This window comes from Lepus europaeus, chromosome 3 (assembly GCF_033115175.1).
Source record: "Lepus europaeus isolate LE1 chromosome 3, mLepTim1.pri, whole genome shotgun sequence".
Taxonomy (NCBI): Eukaryota; Metazoa; Chordata; class Mammalia; order Lagomorpha; family Leporidae; genus Lepus; species Lepus europaeus.
This window is the reverse complement of record NC_084829.1, coordinates 144653012-144672327: the sequence shown is the minus strand read 5'-3', so window position 1 is coordinate 144672327 and position 19316 is coordinate 144653012. Positions and strand designations below refer to the sequence as shown.

At 41.7% G+C, this 19316-nt stretch overlaps 1 protein-coding gene across 1 annotated transcript in view; it reads right to left on the bottom strand.

Annotated features, from left to right (window-relative positions):
- The window catches only part of ZC2HC1B (zinc finger C2HC-type containing 1B), a 71913-nt gene that overhangs the window by 29721 nt on the left and 22876 nt on the right, over positions 1 to 19316 (bottom strand). Inside the window, exon 5 of the mRNA XM_062187281.1 lies at positions 610 to 749. Coding sequence (XP_062043265.1) covers positions 610 to 749 — 140 coding nt within the window. The remainder of the gene's footprint in view (positions 1 to 609; positions 750 to 19316) is intronic.

The following is a 19316-nucleotide window of genomic DNA, read 5'->3' as shown; positions in this document are numbered from 1 at the left end:
AAAATAGCGGTTCATATGCTACACTGTAAACCGTGTCCCTGGGACTTCTGGAGCTGGTTGCTGGCTCCAGCTCTATCTGCATTTACAGATCTGCTGTCTTCCAGCTCAGGTTGTTGCTTCACCTATTTGTAACATCTGCTTCCATTCATCCACACCCTTTGGCCTTGCTGATTGTGTGGTTTCTGAATAAAAGGCTATGACTCCTCCTCTCCTGAGCAAAACAAACAGCCTGTAGGGCACCTTCCTTGTGACAGCTTTCCCAACTCAGGCCAATTTCACTTCAGACTTGCAGTTCTGTTCTGGGTGATGAAGGCTACATCCACCATTGGATAAAGAGTTTCACCATAATGCTACAGGAACATTAATTTCATATTCATGTCTTCATCCCAGGATGCTTTAAACAATTTAGAAATATTTTCTCTGTAATACCCAATGTTGCCATCAGCATAGAAGCATTCTCACAAGAGAAACCAACTCCCGTGGATCAGCTTTCTTGATGCTTACACTTCTTAGGTAAGTAATCGAGGTTCCCTAGCAAATTCTACCTGCTTCCTCCAGGCATGCAAGGACCAACCATGTAAGAGCCAACACCTGGGGAGAGAGATGTACCTGAGCTCTGGATGCCAGCTTGGCTGCTGTCTGGGCAGGAATGAAGACTCGGCGAGAAGACTGATCCTTGCAGAAATTAATATGTCGTTGGGCTGCGGTCTCATTAAACCTCCTCATGCAATAGGGGCATTGAATATAATCTGTATGTAAAGATGACAACAAACGGCTATTAGCATTTCAACAACCACTATGGAATGGACTGTGTGAAGTGAAATTCGTGGAATATGAACTGTGCTCTAACATGAATGACTTGATCCTAAACTCTGGTTTGAGACCCTATTCCAGAGCAGAAACTTGGAAGAGTTCAAATAAAGGGGAAAATTTTACCACCTGCACACATTTCAATTAAGAATGTGCCCTTAAACTGTTGAAATCTTTACTTAGTATATACTAAACTGATCTTCTGTATATAAAGATAATTGAAAATGAATCTTGATGTGAATGGGATGGGAGAGGGAGCGGGAGATGGGAGGGTTGCGGGTGGGAGGGAGGTTATGGGGGGAAAAAGCCGCTATAATCCTAAAGTTGTATTTTGGAAATTTATATTTATTAAATAAAAGTTTAAAAAAAGAATGTGCCCTTAAAATGTTTACATATTTTTTAGAAAATAGATTAATTATACTTAGGAACTTTCAAATCAAATGAGTTGTTAAGTAAATTAAATGTACAGAAAGCAGTCCTGGAATCACAGAATATTAGCACAGACAGCTTGGAAGGGCAGAGAAGATTCAAAAGTCCAGGCTGTGGGGCCAGTGCTGTGGCACAGCGGGTTAACATCCTGGCCTGAAGCGCCGGCATCCCATATGGGTGCCGGTTTGAGACCCGGCTGCTCCACTTCCTATCCAGTTTTCTGCTGTGCCCTGGGAAAGCAGTGGAGGATGGCCCAAGTCCTTGGGTCCCTGCACCCACTTGGGAGACCTGGAGGAAGCTCCTGGTTCCTGGTTTCAGATCAGCACAGCTCTGGCAGTTGCAGCCAATTGGAAAGTGAACCATAAGGTGGAAGACCTCTCTTTCTATGCCTCTCCTCTCTCTGTGTAACTCTGACTTTCAAATAAATTAAAAAAAAAAAAAGTCCAGGCTGTGGGGCTGGTGCTGTGGTGCAGCGGGTTAGGTTGTGGCTGCAGCACCAGCATCCCATGTGGGCACCAGTTCAAGTCCTGGCTGCTTCACTTCCAATCCAGCTCCCTGTTAATGCTCCTGGGAAAGCAGCAGAAGATGGCCCAAGTGCTTGGACCCCTGCACCCACTTCAACCAGGCACTTGATGTGGACGTGAGCAACATTAAAAGATTAACTTTTCCAGGCACTTGACTGGGATGAAATTCCTGGCTTCTGGCTTCAGCCTGGCCTAGCCCCAGCTATAGCAGACATTTGAGAAGTTAACCAGCCGATGCTTTCATGTCTGTCTCTCCTTCTCTCTAACTCTGCCTTTCAAATAAATATTTTTTTAAAACATAGAGAGAAGGAGAGGCAGAGAGAGGAAGAGAGGGAGAGAAAGAGTTCGTTCATTCTTCCATCTACTGGTTCACTCCACAGATGTCCGCAATGGCTGGAGCCGCACCAATCCAAAGCCAGGAGCCAGGAGCTTCATCTGGGTCTCCCACGTGGGTGCAAGGGCCCAAGGACTTGGGCCATCTTCCACTGCTTTCCCAGGCCACAGCAGAGAGCTGGATAGAAGTGGAGCAGCCAAAACTTGAACCGGCGCCTATATGGGATGTCGGCACTGCAGGCGGCAGCTTTACCCACCATGCCACAGCGCTGGCCCTACAAACACATCTTTAAAAAAAAAAGCCCAAGCTAAGTAACTGGGGGAGACAGAAGGTCATGCACAAGTTAGAGGGGTGCAGAGGGAAATGAGATTTACTTCCAAAAGGTAGGTGTGGAACCAAATGTTGTCATGTCCCTGGCAGAAAGGCACACCTCTTCTCCAGTGGCTAGATTTTTTTCACTCAATTACTAAGTAAGGAGGCGAATACGATGGAAGGATTCTCAAAAAATTCATGGGAAATATGTATTAGAAAATTGTGTATGTGGAGTTCTAAGATTTTTTGCACTAACTTAGAAATGATCTTATAATTTCATTTTCCATGAACTGTTTTTAAAAAAGATTTTATTTACTTTATTTGAGAGGTAGAGTTATAGACAGTGAGTGGGAGAGACAGAGAGAAAGGTCTTCCATCCACTGGTTTACTCCCCAAATGGCTGCAATGGCCGGAGCTGCGCCGATCCGAAGCCAGGAGCCAGGCGCTTTTTCCTGGTCTCCCATGTGGGTGCAGGGGCCTGAGCACTTGGGCCATCCTCCACTGCCTTCCCGGGCCACAGCAGAGAGCTGGCCTGGAAGAGGAGCAAATGGAACTAGAACCAGTGCCCATATGGGATGTCGGCACCGCAGGAGGAGGATTAACCCACTGCGCCATGGTGCCAGCCCCTCTGTGAACTTTTTGAAGTCCCTGCCACTCTCCCCCATATATTCAGGAAGGTGATAGTGAAAGGATAAAAGGTCTGAGGTTAAAAAATAGAAAACAGGAATAAGAAAATAAAAATAGTTAAAAAATAAAAAACAGGAATAGTAAAGTAACCCAGAAACAGCTTCAGCTTCCAGTGATACCACATCCCAGCCTGTCAGCCCTAGGTCCTCTATTGGTCGTAAACTACATTTTTGTCTAAAATGTTCTTTCATTTGCAGTTACCAAACATAATTGGTTAGTGAGAAAAATGGGCTGTGAGAAAGATGCAAGGCCTTCTTAGGACTTGGAGCTGCTATAGCAAAGCTAGATGGCAGCCTCCAGTCTAAAACAGCAGACATTGCAGTTCCTTTGTTTTGTTTTGGGCCACCTTGAAGGAATAGCCAAGTGGATGTGAGCGACGTTAAGAGTAACTTTTTCTCCAAGAAGGGTCTTAGACTGCATCACAACCGAAAACTCAGTATGAAAGTTGGAATTATTGTAAAGTCAAAATTCTTACATATGTGAATAGATATTTAATACAAAGATGGTTTCAAAACTAATAGTTTTTGGTGAGCCATCGTCTTACAGTTTGGAGAGTTTTCTATTTGAACAAATCAGATCTTGAAATGATTATCCATAAAATATAAGAACTGTTAGCACTGGTGCAAGCATGTGGGGCAGTGATTAAATTGCTGTTGGGATGCCTGCATCCCATGTTCAAGTGCCTGGTTGAAGTCCTGGCTACTCTGCTTCTGATCCAACTTCCTGCTGTTGCAGGTGATGGCTCAAGTAATTGCATCCTTGCCACCCAGGAGGGAGACCCAAATTGAGTTCCAGGCTCCTAGCTTCAGAGTGCTCCAGCTCTTAGCTATTGCAGCCATTTGGGGAGTCAGCAAGTAGAATTGAAGATCATTATGATTGTTGCCCTCTTTGCTCTTTCCTGTCTCCCTCCCTCCTTCTCTCTCTCCTCCCACTTTCAAATAAGATGAAAATATAAAAAAAATTTTCAAATGCTAGTGCTTAGAAATTCTCTAGTTGTCTTACCCTACATTTCCCATTCTGAAAGGCAGCATATAATCATTACATTGATCTTTATTGAACACCTACTATGTGCCAGGCACTGTTGTATACCTTGGAATGCAGTATCTCCACAATCAAGATGTAAGCATTGTAATACAGAAATTAAAATTTCACATGGTGATAAATGCCGAAAGGAAGGAAGGAAGGGAGGAAGGAAGGAAGGGGAGAGAGGGAGGGAGGGAGGGAGGGAGGGAGGGAGGGAGGAAAAAAAAAAAAACAGGCCAGCACTGGGACAGGACAAACAGTGCAGATGCTGGAGCCTGCCTGACCAGTTTTGAGCCCAAGTTCTCCACTTGCTAAGTGTGTGAGCCTGGGCAAGTTACTCAACTTCCTTGGGCCTCCTTCTCCTCAGTACCTACACATCACCTATGTATTAGGTTGTGAAAGTTAACTATGCTAATCCACACAGGGTTTGGCAGAGTGGGTGGGAAGGAATATACTGAGGTTTTATAAATGCTAGCTATTGCTATCAGGAAACAAGTCCAACAGGTTGTATTTTCGACCACCAAAGAGGAATGAAGCTGCTTAGAAAAAAAGTAAACTAGAAAGTGCCATTTTCATTCAGATCTCCTTTATAATGGTAGAGGAAAATCAAATAGAACTTGGCTATTAGCTTAGAGGTTACATCTTCAGTTTTACAGCTGGACATTGAGTGTTATATCAGAAATGCTACCACAAGCCCTACACAGGTCAAGCAGAAAATGATCATGGCTCTGCTGAGTTGTGGCCTTCATCCCATGTGTTCTCTCATCCATTTCTACCCTCTCATGGCTTTGGCACTTCGTGCCACCATGTAAACAATGAAGCTGTTATATTTCCCTGCCAACAAAAATCTTAGAGATGATTAGGCAAATGGACAGTTACACTCATGGGATGAGCTGTGAGATGAGGGAGTACTAGGGATTCAGAAGCCCACCAGAGGGATGTGAAGGCCAGAACTGGGGACAGAGGGCAGGCAGGAGAGGATCTTGTGGCTGAGCAATCAGTTGCTGGTTGCAATCTGTTGAACTTTCAAACTGGTAAATTATTTTTCTGCAATATCATCTAAACACAGCATGACTGAGCAACATGACCTATTCTTATCTCAACCAGTCACCTTTCTTCCTCTATCAATGATGCCTTCATAAAAACCACTACATCCATTTTCATTTCAATTGATAATGATTTCAAAAGTCTTATGAGGAATATGGTGGCCAGAGTTCATAAAAAATTAAAGCACACACAAAAAAAAAACCTCAAGCATAATTTAAAAATGCAAACATTGAGTTGCACATCCATGTCTAGGTAGCTGAATGAAATGGTGACCAAATATCCCAGGCCTCACAGAATAATTTCAGTTATAAATATTCTGGATCACCATCCCCACAAATTGCCACAACATCCTAGAAATCTGAATCATTGGCAGACTCAGTTAAGTAAAAACTAGAATGAATATATGCATGTCACAAAAACTGAGTCATAAAAACAAGGAATCATGCAGAAAAAAGAGAAAATTACTTGCAAACTCATGCATACTATACCACATTGTATTTAACTCTATTTGCAAGTATGTGTGTATATATTTTCTGGTACTTAAACCCAAGAAAACTAGACTAATATAAAATCCCAGCACAGTTAAAATAATCAAATCGTGATAAAAATGTGCTATTGTCTATAATCGTTTTGCTTATTGTATAAAATTATAATCAAGGCACAGGAAAGTATTCTAAAACTATATTTTGCCCTAAAATATAAAAAAATGAAGAAAAATAATCGTATATTTGATGAGGCCTTGCAAAGAGAAGTATTTTTAGAGAAACAATAATATGCACATTTTAGATTCAACTTGGTAATGAGAGAAATTCACAGAGCAGGACATCTGACATAGTTTCACTTAGTCAATTAAAGAACCATAAGTTAGCCATCAGCTCTGTAGTTTCTGATCCTAAAATGAAGCTATTCATCATAAAAGATGTTTTTTGTTATATGAAGCTTGTTGCCAAAGTATGTGAATGTTGCTAAAGCCACAGTCACGGATCTTTTTGCCTAACATCTTAAGGCAGTACAATATTTTAAGCTATGTTTTCATTACCACCCAGCAAAACTGTAACAATAATGAAGGTTATTTTCTGGTGTAGAAGTTCAGATGATTTATTTTCAGAATATTTTTATGGTGTGATTATACCATGGTAGTTAGGTTTTATACTTTTCTAAATAAACTTTTTGAGGAATAATTTACACACATGGACCTGCACTGTGGCATATGGGCTATGCCTCCTGTGGCGCCAGCATCCCATATGGGCACTGGTTCATGTCCCAGCTGTTCCTCTTCCAATCTAGTTCTCTGCTTTTGGCCTGGGAAAGCAATGGAAGATGGTCCACATGCTTGGGCCCCTGCACCCTCAGGGGAGACCCAGAAGAAGCTCCTAGCTCCTGGCTTTGGATCAGCTCAGCTCCAACCATTGCAGCAATTTGGGAAGTAAAGCAATGGATGTTTCTCTGTGACTCTCTCTCTCTCAAGTAATGAATAAAATCTTTAAAAAATAATTTATACACAACAAAATGCATCTATTTTAGCTTTTGACAAATATATACATTTGTGTAACCACCCAAATTAAACATTTTTTGTCACAAGTCCCAGCATGCCCCTATTCAGTCAATATTCCCCCAAACCCAGTTTCAGGCAGTCAATGATCTAGTTTTCTGTTACTACAAATAAGTATTACATATTCTGTAATTTCATACAATAGGACTTTAATGTTGCTGCATGTTGAACATTCCATTTTGTAAATGCTCCATAATTTGCTTATCCATTCACTTACTGATGAGTGTTTTCAGTTGATGATACATGAATAAAGCTATAAATATTTACACAGGTCTTTTTATGGACATTTTCAATCACATAAACACCTAAAAGTAGAATTGCTATGTATGTTAATTGTATGTTGAACTTAATAGAAAATACCAGGGCAAAGAGGTTATACTATTTTACACTTCCATCAGCAGCATATGACACTTCCAGTTCCTTTATGTTCTAACCAACACCTGCATTGTGAGCCTTTAATTTCAGCCATTCAAGTCAGTGATAATGATATATCCCTGTATCTCATCTTCACTAGCATAAAAATGATAAAAATAATGTTAAGTATCTTTTTATGTGTTTAATGACTATTGTTTTGAGAAGAGTCTGTTCAAATACATCTTTTGTTCTTTTCTTGTTGGATCATGTGCTTATTGAATTGGAAGTGTTCTTTGTATGTTCTGAGTCCTTTATCAGAAATACATATTATGAATCTTTTCTCTCAGCTTGCTTTTCCATTTTCTTGGTGGCATCTCTCAAAACTGTAATTTTCAGCTTTGGTGAAGCCAAGTTATTGATTTCCTTTTTTTAAAAAAAATAATGCATTTTGTGTCCTGCCTGACGGTGTTTTTTTTGTTTGTTTTTATTTAAGAATTTTTATAGTTGCAGCACTTGTGTTAGGTCAGTGGCAAATCTTGAATTAATTTTTTAAATGGTATAAGGATTAAAATTCATTTTTTCTCATATGGGATCCAGTTGTTCCAGCATCACTTTCTTTCTTAAAAAAGGAAGTGTCTTGGTTTTCTTTCTTTAAAAAAAGATTTTGGCCAGCGCCACAGCTCACTTGGCTAATCCTCCACTTGTGGCGCCAGCACCCCAGGTTCTAGTCCCGGTTGGGGCACTGGATTCTGTCCTGGTTGCTCCTCTTCCAGTCCAGCTCTCTGCTGTGGCCCGGGAAGGCAGTGGAGGATGGCCCAAGTGCTTGGGCCCTGTACCCACATGGGAGACCAGGAGAAAGCACCTGGCTCCTGGCTTCGGACTGGTGCAGCATGCTGGCCATAGCGACCATTTGGGGGGGGGGGGTGTCAATCAACAGAAGGAAGACCTTTCTCTGTTTCTCTCTCTCTCACTCTGCCTGTCAAAAAAAAAAAAAAAAAAAAAAAGGCAGCAGGTCTTGAACTAGAAATTGCCATCATCTCTGGTGTTGATCTCTGATGTCTTCTATGCTTCTATAAGGATAACTTCTTTGAATGGACATGTATATATAAGAAATGAAATGGACGGCTGGCGCCGTGGCTCACTAGGCTAATCCTCCGCCTTGCGGCACCGGCACACCAGGTTCTAGTCCCAGTTGGGGCACTGATCCTGTCCCGGTTGCCCCTCTTCCAGGCCAGCTCTCTGCTGTGGCCAGGGAGAGTGCAGTGGAGCATGGCCCAAGTCCTTGGGCCCTGCACCCCATGGGAGACCAGGAGAAGCACCTGGCTCCAAGTTTCGGATCAGCGCGGTGTAACGGACGCAGCGCGCTACCGCGGCGGCCATTGGAGGGTGAACCAACGGCAAAAGGAAGACCTTTCTCTCTGTCTCTCTCTCACTGTCCACTCTGCCTGTCAAAAATTAAAAAAAAAAAGAAGAAATGAAATGGAGTGATACCTGTGTTAGGAATGAACTGAAATGGATCTTACAAAACAAAGAAATAGTAAAAAAAAAAAAATAGGAATAAAAGATTTTATTCATTTATTTGAGAGGTAGAGTTACAGACAGAGGAAGAGACAGAAAGGTCTTCTATCCACTGGTTCACTCTAAATGGTCCAACAGCTGGAGCTGAGTAGATCTGAAGCCAGGAGCTTCTTCTGGGTCTCCCATGCAGGTGCAGGGGCTCAAGCACTTGGGCCATCAGCAGAGAGCTGGATCAGAAGAAGAGCAGCTGTGACCAGAACTGGTGCCCATATGGGATGCTGGTGCTGCAAGTGGCGGTTTAGCTCACTATGCTACAGTGCCAGGCCCCTAGTATCACCTACTAATAGGACTTTTCTTTCCCCCATGGAGTTATTATGACATCTTTTTAAAAAAATCAATTGCCTATAGATGGCAGGGAGTTTCTATACCTAGATTCTATTTTCTGCTCAACAGATATACCAAGAGCAAATTTTAATGATCCTATAACATTATAGTAAGCTCTATATCAGTGTTCCTCCAACGTTTTAGCTATTCCACATCTTGGCTATCTTGGCTATTCCAGATCTTTTCAATTACCATACAACTTTAGAATAAGTCAATTCCTACTTGGCAGAAAAATAACAACAAAAAAACCAAACCCAAATAAATTTGCAGTTATTTCTGTTGGAATTACATTGAGTTCATAGATCAATTTGGTTAAAAATTGATGTCATAACACAAAACTGAGTCTTCCAAACCATAAAAATAATAAGTCTTCTCTCTCTCTCTCCCCCTTACCTCCCCCCTGTCATCCTACCCTTCAACTAAATTAATTAATGGTAAATTTCACCATTTCCTTTGGTCTTCAATTTCTTGAAGGAATGTTGTGCACTTTTCATTGTATAGGTATTATACATATTTTATTAAATATAACCCTAAATACTTAATTTTTAATGTTACTATCAATCGTATTTTAAGTGTCATTTTTCAATTGTTTATGCCTAGTATATAGAAATACAATTTACTCATGTATACCTTATATCTCAAAACCCTATGAAACTCATTTTAATTCCAATAGCATTTTTTGCGTTCCCTAGGGTTTTCTAAATTTACTTCTTGTCTGTGAAGAAAACTGTTCTGGGGCAGCCGCCTGCAGTGCTGCCATTCCATATGGGCGCCAGTTCAAGTCCTGGCTGCTCCACTTCCAATCCAGCTTTCTGCTCTGGCCTGGGAAAGCAGTGGAAGATGGCCCAATTCCTTGGGTTCCTGCACCCATGTGGGAGATTCGGAAGAAGCTCCTGGCTCCTGGCTTTGAATTGGCCCAGCTCCAGCCGTTGCAGCCAAATGGGGAGTGAACCAGTGGATGGAAGACCTCTCGGTCTGTCTGCCTCTCTTTCTCTCGCTGTGTAACTCTTTCAAATAAACAAATAAATCTTTAAAAAAAAAAACTGTTCTTCTTCTCTAGTTTTCTGTCATGTTTGTGTGTGTGTGTGTGTCTATGTGTATATATACCTTATTACACTGGCTACTATCTCTAGCACAGTATTGAGAAGTAGTACTCAGAACTGACATCCTTGCTTTTTTCCTGATCTCTGTGGGAAAGTATTCAGGTTTTCATCATTGTGATGTTAGTTGTAGATTTTCTAAAGATGTCCTTTGTAGAGAAATTTTCTTCTATTTCTACCTTACCGAGAGATACTTTGCTTTGTTTTATTTATTTTTTTGACAGGCAGAGTGGACAGTGAGAGACAGAGAGACAGAGAGAAAGGTCTTCCTTTGCCGTTGGTTCACCCTCCAATGGCCGTCGCGGCCGGTGTGCTGTGGCCAGCGTACCACGCTGATCTGAAGGCAGGAGCCAGGTGCTTCTCCTGGTCTCCCATGCAGGTGCAGGGCCCAAGCACTTGGACCATCCTCCACTGCACTCCCAGGCCACAGCAGAGAGCTGGCCTGGAAGAGGGGCAACCGGGACAGAATCCAGCGCCCCGACCGGGACTAGAACCCAGTGTGCCGGCACCGCAAGGCGGAGGGTTAGCCTGTTGAGCCACAGTGCCGGCCGACTTTGCTTTGTTTTAAATATGTATAGGTATTAGATTTGAGGGGGCCTGTGCTGTGGTGTAACAGGTTAAAGCCGCAGCCTGCCTCGCCAGCATCACCATGTGGGCATTGGTTTGAGTCCCAGCTGTTCCACTTCAGATCCAGCTCCCTGCTGTTGTGCCTGGGAAACTAGGGGAGGAAGGCCCAAGTCCTTTGGCTCCTACATGCATGTGAGAGACCTGGAAGAAGCTCCTGGCTCTGGCCTGGCCCAGCCCAGTTGCTGTGGTCATTTAGGGAGTGAATCAGTGACTACAAGAGCCCTCTCACTCTGTTTCACCTTCTCTCTATAATTCTCTTTCAAATAAATAAAATAAATCTTTTATAAAAAAAACTTTGTCAAAGGTTTTTTTCACTATCTAATGAGATAATATACTTTTAAAAATATTTTGCTGTGTGGATCGCTTCCCATGTTGGAACATTCTCCCCTTTTGAATTCTATCTATTATTATCAGACATTTGATCCTATTTATATGATCACTTTAACACTTAATCTTATCTAAATGTTCACTTAAACACTTAATATGATCACTTTAACATTTAAGATGCATTTTTACCATCCAGCTTAATAGGATTTGGGATCCCATGGCAAGTTTTTAAACTGTACCCTTAGAAGTAAGTCTGTAGGAATGTATGCAGAACTATACTGCTTTACAGTTAAAACTTCCTCCTCCCTCTCTTATTACCATTCTTATTTTTTCGTGAGACCCATCCTCAATTACCTTTATATACATATGATTAACTCTATGTTAAGTAAAGAGCTCAACAAATACTATGAAGAAAAAGAAAAAAGATAAAACAAAACAAAACCCCAAAACTGTTTCTCAAGTCAAGACAAGGGCCACTCACGTCATGCCTTCTGGAAGTGTCAATTTCACTTCTATAGATTTTGTTTTAGGTGCTCTATTAGTTCTCAGAAATCAGGGGGAACATACGGTATTTGTCCCTTTAGGATTGGCATATTTCACTAGATATGAGGTTTTCCAGATTCACCCATCTTGTTGCAAATGACTGGATTTCATTTTTTATTTTTTAACCACTGTGTAGTGCTATGAGAGCATTTCAGGCATGGAAAGCCAAGACGCTGTGGCAAAAAATTTACTGTATGAACAATCTCTGTGAGTGAGACTCCAGTGGAAAGAAGTGTCCATCACAGAATGGTGTACTTTTCTCTGAAGGGAGGAGAGAACTTCCACTTTGCTTACGGCCTTGTCTAAATACTGACAGTTTGTGGATTCAAAAGGCTTCCATAGCCCAGGCAGCTCATGTCAAGAGCCTCGGTTGGTCACTGACATCATACATAAGAGTGTTAATTGCTAAATTAACAACAGGAGTCACTGTGCACTAACTTCCCATGCAGGATCTCTGTCGTTAATGAGTTGTATTATGAGAGTTAACTGTAAAACTTATTCTCAGGGTTTGTGTGTGTGTGTGCATGCAAACTGTTGAAATCTTTACTTAGTAAAGAGTTGGTCTTCTGTGTACAAAGTTAATTAAAAAATGGAACTTAATGGAGAATGGAACTGGGAAGGGGAGAGGGAGGAGGAGGAAAAGTGGGAGTGTGGGTGGGCAAGTATGGTGGGAAGAATCACTATATTCCTAAAGTTGTACTTGTGAAATTTGTATTCATTATGGGGCTGGCGCTGTGGCGTACTGGATTAAAGCCCTGGCCTGAAGCGCCAGCATCCCACATGGGCGCTGGTTCTAGTCCCAGCTGCTCCTCTTCCGATCCAGCTTTCTGCTATGACCTGGGATAGCAGTAGAGGATGGCCCAAATCCTTGAGCCCCTGCACCCACGTGGGAGACCTGGAAGAAGCTCCTGGCTCCTGGCTTCGGATCGGCGCAGCTCTGGCCGTTGTGGCCATCTGGGGAGTGAACCATCGGATAGAAGACCTCTCTTTCTCTGTCTCTACCTCTCTCTCTGTAACTCTTGTCTTTAAAAAAAAAAAAAAGAAATTTGTATTTATTAAATAAAAGGTTTCTTTGGGAAAAATATTTGTTAATATCATGAATTAAATATTTTTCCTTCTAAATATTTTAGGCTTTTTTTTTTCCACTAACTTTTCTAAAAGAAAAGTTAAGGTAATTGATTTAAAGCCTTTTTTCTTTACTTTTCACTCTAAGATACTGCTTAAACTGAATAGCACAAATTTTTAAAAAATATTTATTTTAAAGGCAGAGTGACAGAGAGATGTATCTTCCATCCACTGGTTCACTTCCCAAATGCCTGCAATGTTTGGGGCTGGGCCACGCTGCAGCCAGGAGCCTGGAACTCCATTCAGGTGTCCCACATAGGTGGCAGAGGCCCAAGCACTTGGGCCATGGTCCACTGGTTTCCCAGGTGCATTAGCAGGGATCTGGACAGGTAGTGGAACAGCTGGGACTTCAACTGGCACCCATATGGGACACCAGCATTGCAGATGGTGGCTTAACCCACTGTGACATAATGCTGACCTGTATTCTTCAAATTCTGATATATTTTCATTATCATTCAGCTAGAAATATGTTTCTAATTTTTCTTGTGCTTTCTTCTTCTTAATATTTATTTATTTATTTGAAAGTCAGAGTTACACAGAGAGAAAGACAGACAGTGGTCTTCCATCTGCTGGTTTGCTCCCCAACTGGCCGCAATGGCCAGAGCTGGGCTGATCCAAAGCCAGGAGCTTCTTCCGGGTCTCCCAGATGAGTGCAGGGGTCCATGGACTTGGGCCATCTTCTACTGCTTTCCCAGGCCATAGCAGAGAGCTAGACTTGGAAGTGGAGTAGCCGGATCTCAAACTGGTGCCCATATGGGATCTCAGCACTGCAGCCTTTATCCGCTACACCACAGCACTGGCCCCTGTGCTTTCTTCTTAGATGCAAGGTTTTTGTTTTTTAGAAATGACTTTTAATTTCCACATATTTGGGAATTTTTCATATTTTTCCATTGATTTCTTAAGATTTATTTATTTATAAGGCAGAGTTACAGAGAGGCAGAGGCAGAGGCAGAGGCAGAGAGAGAGAGAGAGAGAGAGAGGAGAAAGAGAGAGAGAGAGAAGAGAGAGAGAGGAGAAAGAGAGAGAGAGGGAGATATCCATCTTCCATCCACTGGTTCACTCCCCAAACGGCCTTAATGGCTGGAGCTGCACCAATCTAAAGCAGGAGCCAGAAGCTTCTTGTGAGTCTCCCACATGAGTGCAGGGGCCCAAACACATGGGCCATCTTCTATTGCTTTCCCAGGCCATAGCAGGGAGCTGGATTAGAAGTGGAGCATCTGAGTCTTCAACTGGTGCCAACATGGGATGCTGGCACTGCAGGTGATGGCTTTACCTGTTATGCCACAGTGCCTGCCCCCTCACAGGTAAAACAGTCACCTGCTGTGCCAGCATCCCATATGGGCACCGGTTTTAGTCCTGGCTGCTTCACTTCTGGTCTAGCTCCCTGCGGATGTGCCTGGGAAAGCAGAAGATGGTCCAAGTGCTTGGGCCCTGCATCTACATGGGAGACTGGGAGGAAGCTCCTGGCTCCTGGCTTTGGACTGGCCCAGCTAAAGCCATTGCAGCCATTTTGGGGGTGAACCAGCAAATGGAAGATCGATCGATCTCTCTCTCTCTCTCTCTCTGCTTTTGCTTCTCTGTAACTCTGCCTTCCAAATAACTAAATAAATCTTCATTTTATTTACGTATTTTATAAAGATTCACTTTATTTATTTGAAAGGAAGGGTTACAGAGAGATGGATGGAGAGAGACAGAGAGAGAAATTTTTCTACCAAGTGGATGCAACAGCTAGGGCAGGGCCAGGCCAAAGCCAGAAGCTTCTTCCAGATCTCCCACATGAATGAAGCAGCTCAAGAGCTTGGGAAACCTTCTGTTGATTTCCCAGGCTCATTACCAGGAAGCCTGGAATGATAGTAGAGCTCTGGGATTTGAATTGGTACCCACATGGGATGCTGGCATTGTAGGTAGCAGCTTAACCCATTATGCCACAATGCCAGCACATTTTTCATTAATTTCTAGTTTAATTCTGTGTGGTCAGAGAACACATTTGTATTCTCTATTATTTCAATCCACTTAAGTTTATTGAGACTGCTTTGTGATCCTGCATATGATCTATCTTGGGTGAATACTCTACCATTGCTGCGGTCATATAATTGTTATTAATGTTGATTGGGTCAAATTGGTTGATGCTGCTGCTCATCTTTTCTTTATATTTACTGATTTTACTGCTGTGTATACTTTCAGTTTCTAAGAGAAGTGATAAAATCTCCAAATGCAATTTGAATTTTTCTACTTTTCTTTCCAGTTTTGTCAGTTTTTATTTCATGTTCTTTGAAGACCTGTTACTAGGTACATAAACACTGGAACTCATAAGTCTTTTTGGTGAATATATCTTTTGAATCAGTATCTCTTTTAACACTTGCCCTTAAATTTGCTTTACCTGATATCAACAATGGCCACTCTAGCTTTACGTTTGCTGTTTGCATGTGTCTCTTTCCTCATGCTTTTAATACTCCACTTTCAGATCAACCAGACAGAAAATCAACAAGGAAATAGCAGATTAAATTGATACTACAGACCAAATGGACCTAACAGACATCGACAGAACGTTTCATCCTGCAGTTGCAGAATCCACATTCTTTTCAGCAGTGCATGCAACTTTCTCCAGGACTGACCACATTCTAGACCATAAAGCAAGTCTCAGCAAATTCAAAAAAATTGAAATTATACCCTGTACCTTCTCAGACCACAACAGAAGGAAACAGGAAATCAGCAACTCAGGAATCTCTAGAGCATATGCAAACACATGGAGACTGAACAATATGCTCCTGAATGAACAGTGGGTCATACAAGAAATCAAAAGAAAAATTAAAAATTTCTGGAAACGAGTCAAGATAGTAACACAACATATCAAAAATTATGGGATGCGGCCGGCACCGCGGCTCACTAGGCTAATCCTCCACCTTGCGGCACCGGCACACCGGGTTCTAGTCCTGGTCGGGGCGCCGGATTCTGTCCCAGTTGCCCCTCTTTCAGGCCAGCTCTCTGCTATGGCCCGGGAAGGCAGTGGAGGTTGGCCCAAGTGCTTGGGCCCTGCACCCACATGGGAGACCAGGATAAGCACCTGGCTCCTGCCTTCGGATCAGCACGATGTGTTGGCCACAGCGCACCAGCTGCGGCGGCCATTGGACGGTGAACCAACAGCAAAAGGAAGACCTTTCTCTCTGTCTCTCTCTCTCTCTCACTGTCCACTCTGCCTGTCAAAAATAAAAAAAAAGGGGAGAGCGGCAAGATGGCGGAACAGGAAGAGAGCACACTATTAGTCCGGGCGAGAGACAGGTTAATAAAAGTGGAGATACTGCAGGGTAAAGGAAGAGTAGGGGAAAAAATAGCAGAGGAAACTCTTCTGGAACTAGTGATTCACTGTGGACCTGCATGGAGAGCGTGGGAGCCCAAGTTCGGGACACCAGTGGCAGACTCAACACACCAGCTCTGGAACGTGAGGTGAGCCGAACCTCAATAGCCCGAGACACCAGCGGGCAAGCAGAAAGAGGAGACTAGAGGGAATGAGGCTTGAAACTCGGTGGGGAAAAGTTCACCAGGCTAACTAGAAGAGAGAGAGGAAAAAAAAAAAGTGACCGATACGGACACGAGTTTCTCTCTCTCCGCTCACCCCTCAAAGGCAAGCAAGACAAAGAGCAGGCGCCATTTTGGTCATACGTCATAAGCAAGGCGACCTCAGGTCTGCACCGGCCCTGAGCCTAGCAGAAACACCTGACTCTGGGGGGAGGGGTGAAATAACAGGAGATTAGCATCTAACTTGACAACCCAGTGGGGGATTGCAGGAGAATTGGAGCCCACACTGAGGGCAGCACAGATTCCCTGTGTGGTCCTTGGGAAAGAGCTTCCAATCTCTGGCTCCTGTGGGTATATCATTTGCCTAACTACCTCCAATTACGTTCAGCTGTGCGGAATTACTTCCCTTTTGAATCAAAGAAAGAAAGAAAAAGAGATTTACCACACCTAACCTGGGAGTGTCACCTTTGACACACCCTCAACCCTGAGGAACCAAACACAGCTCTCAGTCCACACTCATCTCAAGCCTCTAAGGCTCCACTGAAAGCAGACAGTCCACTTAATATAGAGCCACAGTGTAACAAGAAAAAACACCACAGTGAAGAAACCAAATATCTCCAACATGCCAAACAACAAACGCAAAAACCGAGGTAACAAGAACACGGAAGATACTATGATGCCCCCAAATGAAAAAGACACCCCAATTCAAGATTATGAAGATGATGAGATAGAAGAAATGCAAGAAGCAGATCTCAAAAAATTGATAAGAACATTAAGAAGTTCTCAAAAACAAATTCTTGAACTACAGAAATCCTTCATGGACAAGATAGAAAATCTCTCTCGTGAAAATGAAATATTAAGGAGGAATCAAAATGAAATGAAACAACTAGTAGAACAAGAAACTGTGATAGTGACGAGAAATCATAATGAAATGAAGAATTCAATAGATCAAATGACAAACACATTAGAGAGCCTTAAAAACAGAATGGGCAAAGCAGAAGAGAGAATATCAGACTTAGAAGACAGAGAACAGGAAAGGAAACAGGCAAACCAAAGAAAAGAAGAAGAAATTAGAAATCTAAAAAATATTGTCGGGAATCTACAGGATACTATTAAAAAACCCAACATTCGGGTTCTAGGAGTTCCTGAAGGCATGGAGAGGGAGAAAGGATTAGAAGGCATTTTCAGTGACATACTAGCAGAAAATTTCCCAGGTTTGGAGGACAGAGGCATCTTAGTACAGGAAGCTCATAGAACCCCTAATAAACATGACCAAAAGAGATCCTCACCACGACATGTTGTAATCAAACTCACCACAGTGAAACATAAAGAAAAGATCCTAAAATGTGCAAGAGAGAAACGCCAGATTACTCTCAGAGGATCTCCAATTAGACTCACAGCAGACTTCTCAGCAGAAACCCTACAAGCTAGAAGGGAATGGCGAGACATAGCCCAGGTACTAAGAGAGAAAAACTGCCAGTCCAGAATATTATATCCGGCAAAGCTCTCATTTGTGAATGAAGGTGAAATTAAGACTTTTCATAGCAAACAGAAACTGAAAGAATTTGTTGCCACTCATCCTGCCCTGCAAAAGATGCTTAAAGATGTGTTACACACAGAAACACAGAAACATGGTTACCAATATGAAAGAAGGTAAAGGAAGGAAACCTCACAGCAAAAGATCACAGGAAGCTCAATTCCTCTTTGACATAGAATTAAACTCTGATGTTCTGTTAAAGCAATGTGTTAAAGTAATCTATTATGTTCTCTTGATGTCAAATTCTAATTGTTCAAAAACAGCTGAATTTTTATTAAGAGCTATGGGTTATTTAAATGTGGGCTTATTTTCAAAGATTTGAATAACCACCTGTAACAATGATCAAATTTGGTCTATATTATGTCATGATTTTAAGGAATCTTATTTCAACCACATATTTTGGATTTTGAGCCTTCTTGGCATTCTTGACAGGCATTCAAAAAATCAAAGTTTCAAACAATCTGGTCTCTAAAATTTCCAGTAAATCCTGGACTTTGGTTTTTCCAGTTTGGGCCCAACTGAAAAAATCGAAAGACCTATGTCTCTCATCTTCTAGAGACACCAACTAATCAGGCTATTTGGATTATATTAGAAGTACTGTCAAGATGTGATGTGGTACCAAACTTTAAGTTTCTATAATGGAAAATGCTATCAATACAAATGTTTGAGAATTAAAAAGTCTAATGATCTTGTGTTACTAGACATGATAGTTACATTAATGAGAAAGCCCCAGAGGCCTAAAGGGTTAAATAATTGTAAAATCCTACAGGTGCTTTCAAAAATCCTGTAAAGTAAGCAAGTGCCTCTTGTTGGTTGATGAGTTTATAATTTTAAACATGGCGACTTAAAGTCTTTTGTCATCCACAGTTATATATGATTTGCTGCTCATAAAACTAAAGCGTTGTTGGTTCTGTGTTTAGCTGTCCTCCTATAGGTTCCTATGGACTTTTTCCAGCCACTTCTATTGTATTCAGTACTTTGGGATGGCTCTGTAAACAGATGAAGCCAATAATGTATTAACAGTACCAACTGAGAGAAAGTATGGTTAACTGAGGTTACTAAAAACAAAAAGCAATTCAAATCAATTGGCAATCTACAAAAAGAGTTAAAGATTTTAAAAGCTATTATTAAAATTGCTATATTGGTCTACTATGCTATGTTATATGTGTGTACATATTGTATGTCCACATGGGGAAATTTTATTAAGAGTTTTATTTTAAATGGCTTATGGATAAGATTGTCCATAAATTTAAGCTGCTAAAATCAATCAAAGATACATTTTAATTTGTGTGACCTGAATCTGTGTACCATATGTTTTAAACGTGTTGGTAGAAAGAAACTAAAAACATTTTATATGGTTGTACTTAAGTTTACTGTTTAAACAAAGTACACCATGTTAGATATTTAAGAGGTGTTTTCAAATACATGATTCTTAAAATTTATAGAAGGCATTGGACTTTCTGGTAAATGTTTTCTTAAGTTGTTATCTAATGGTTGAAACTGTTTGCTAAGTATTCATGTGATATTGCTAATGTCAGCAAGCGATCTAGGACTTGCTCCCTCACTT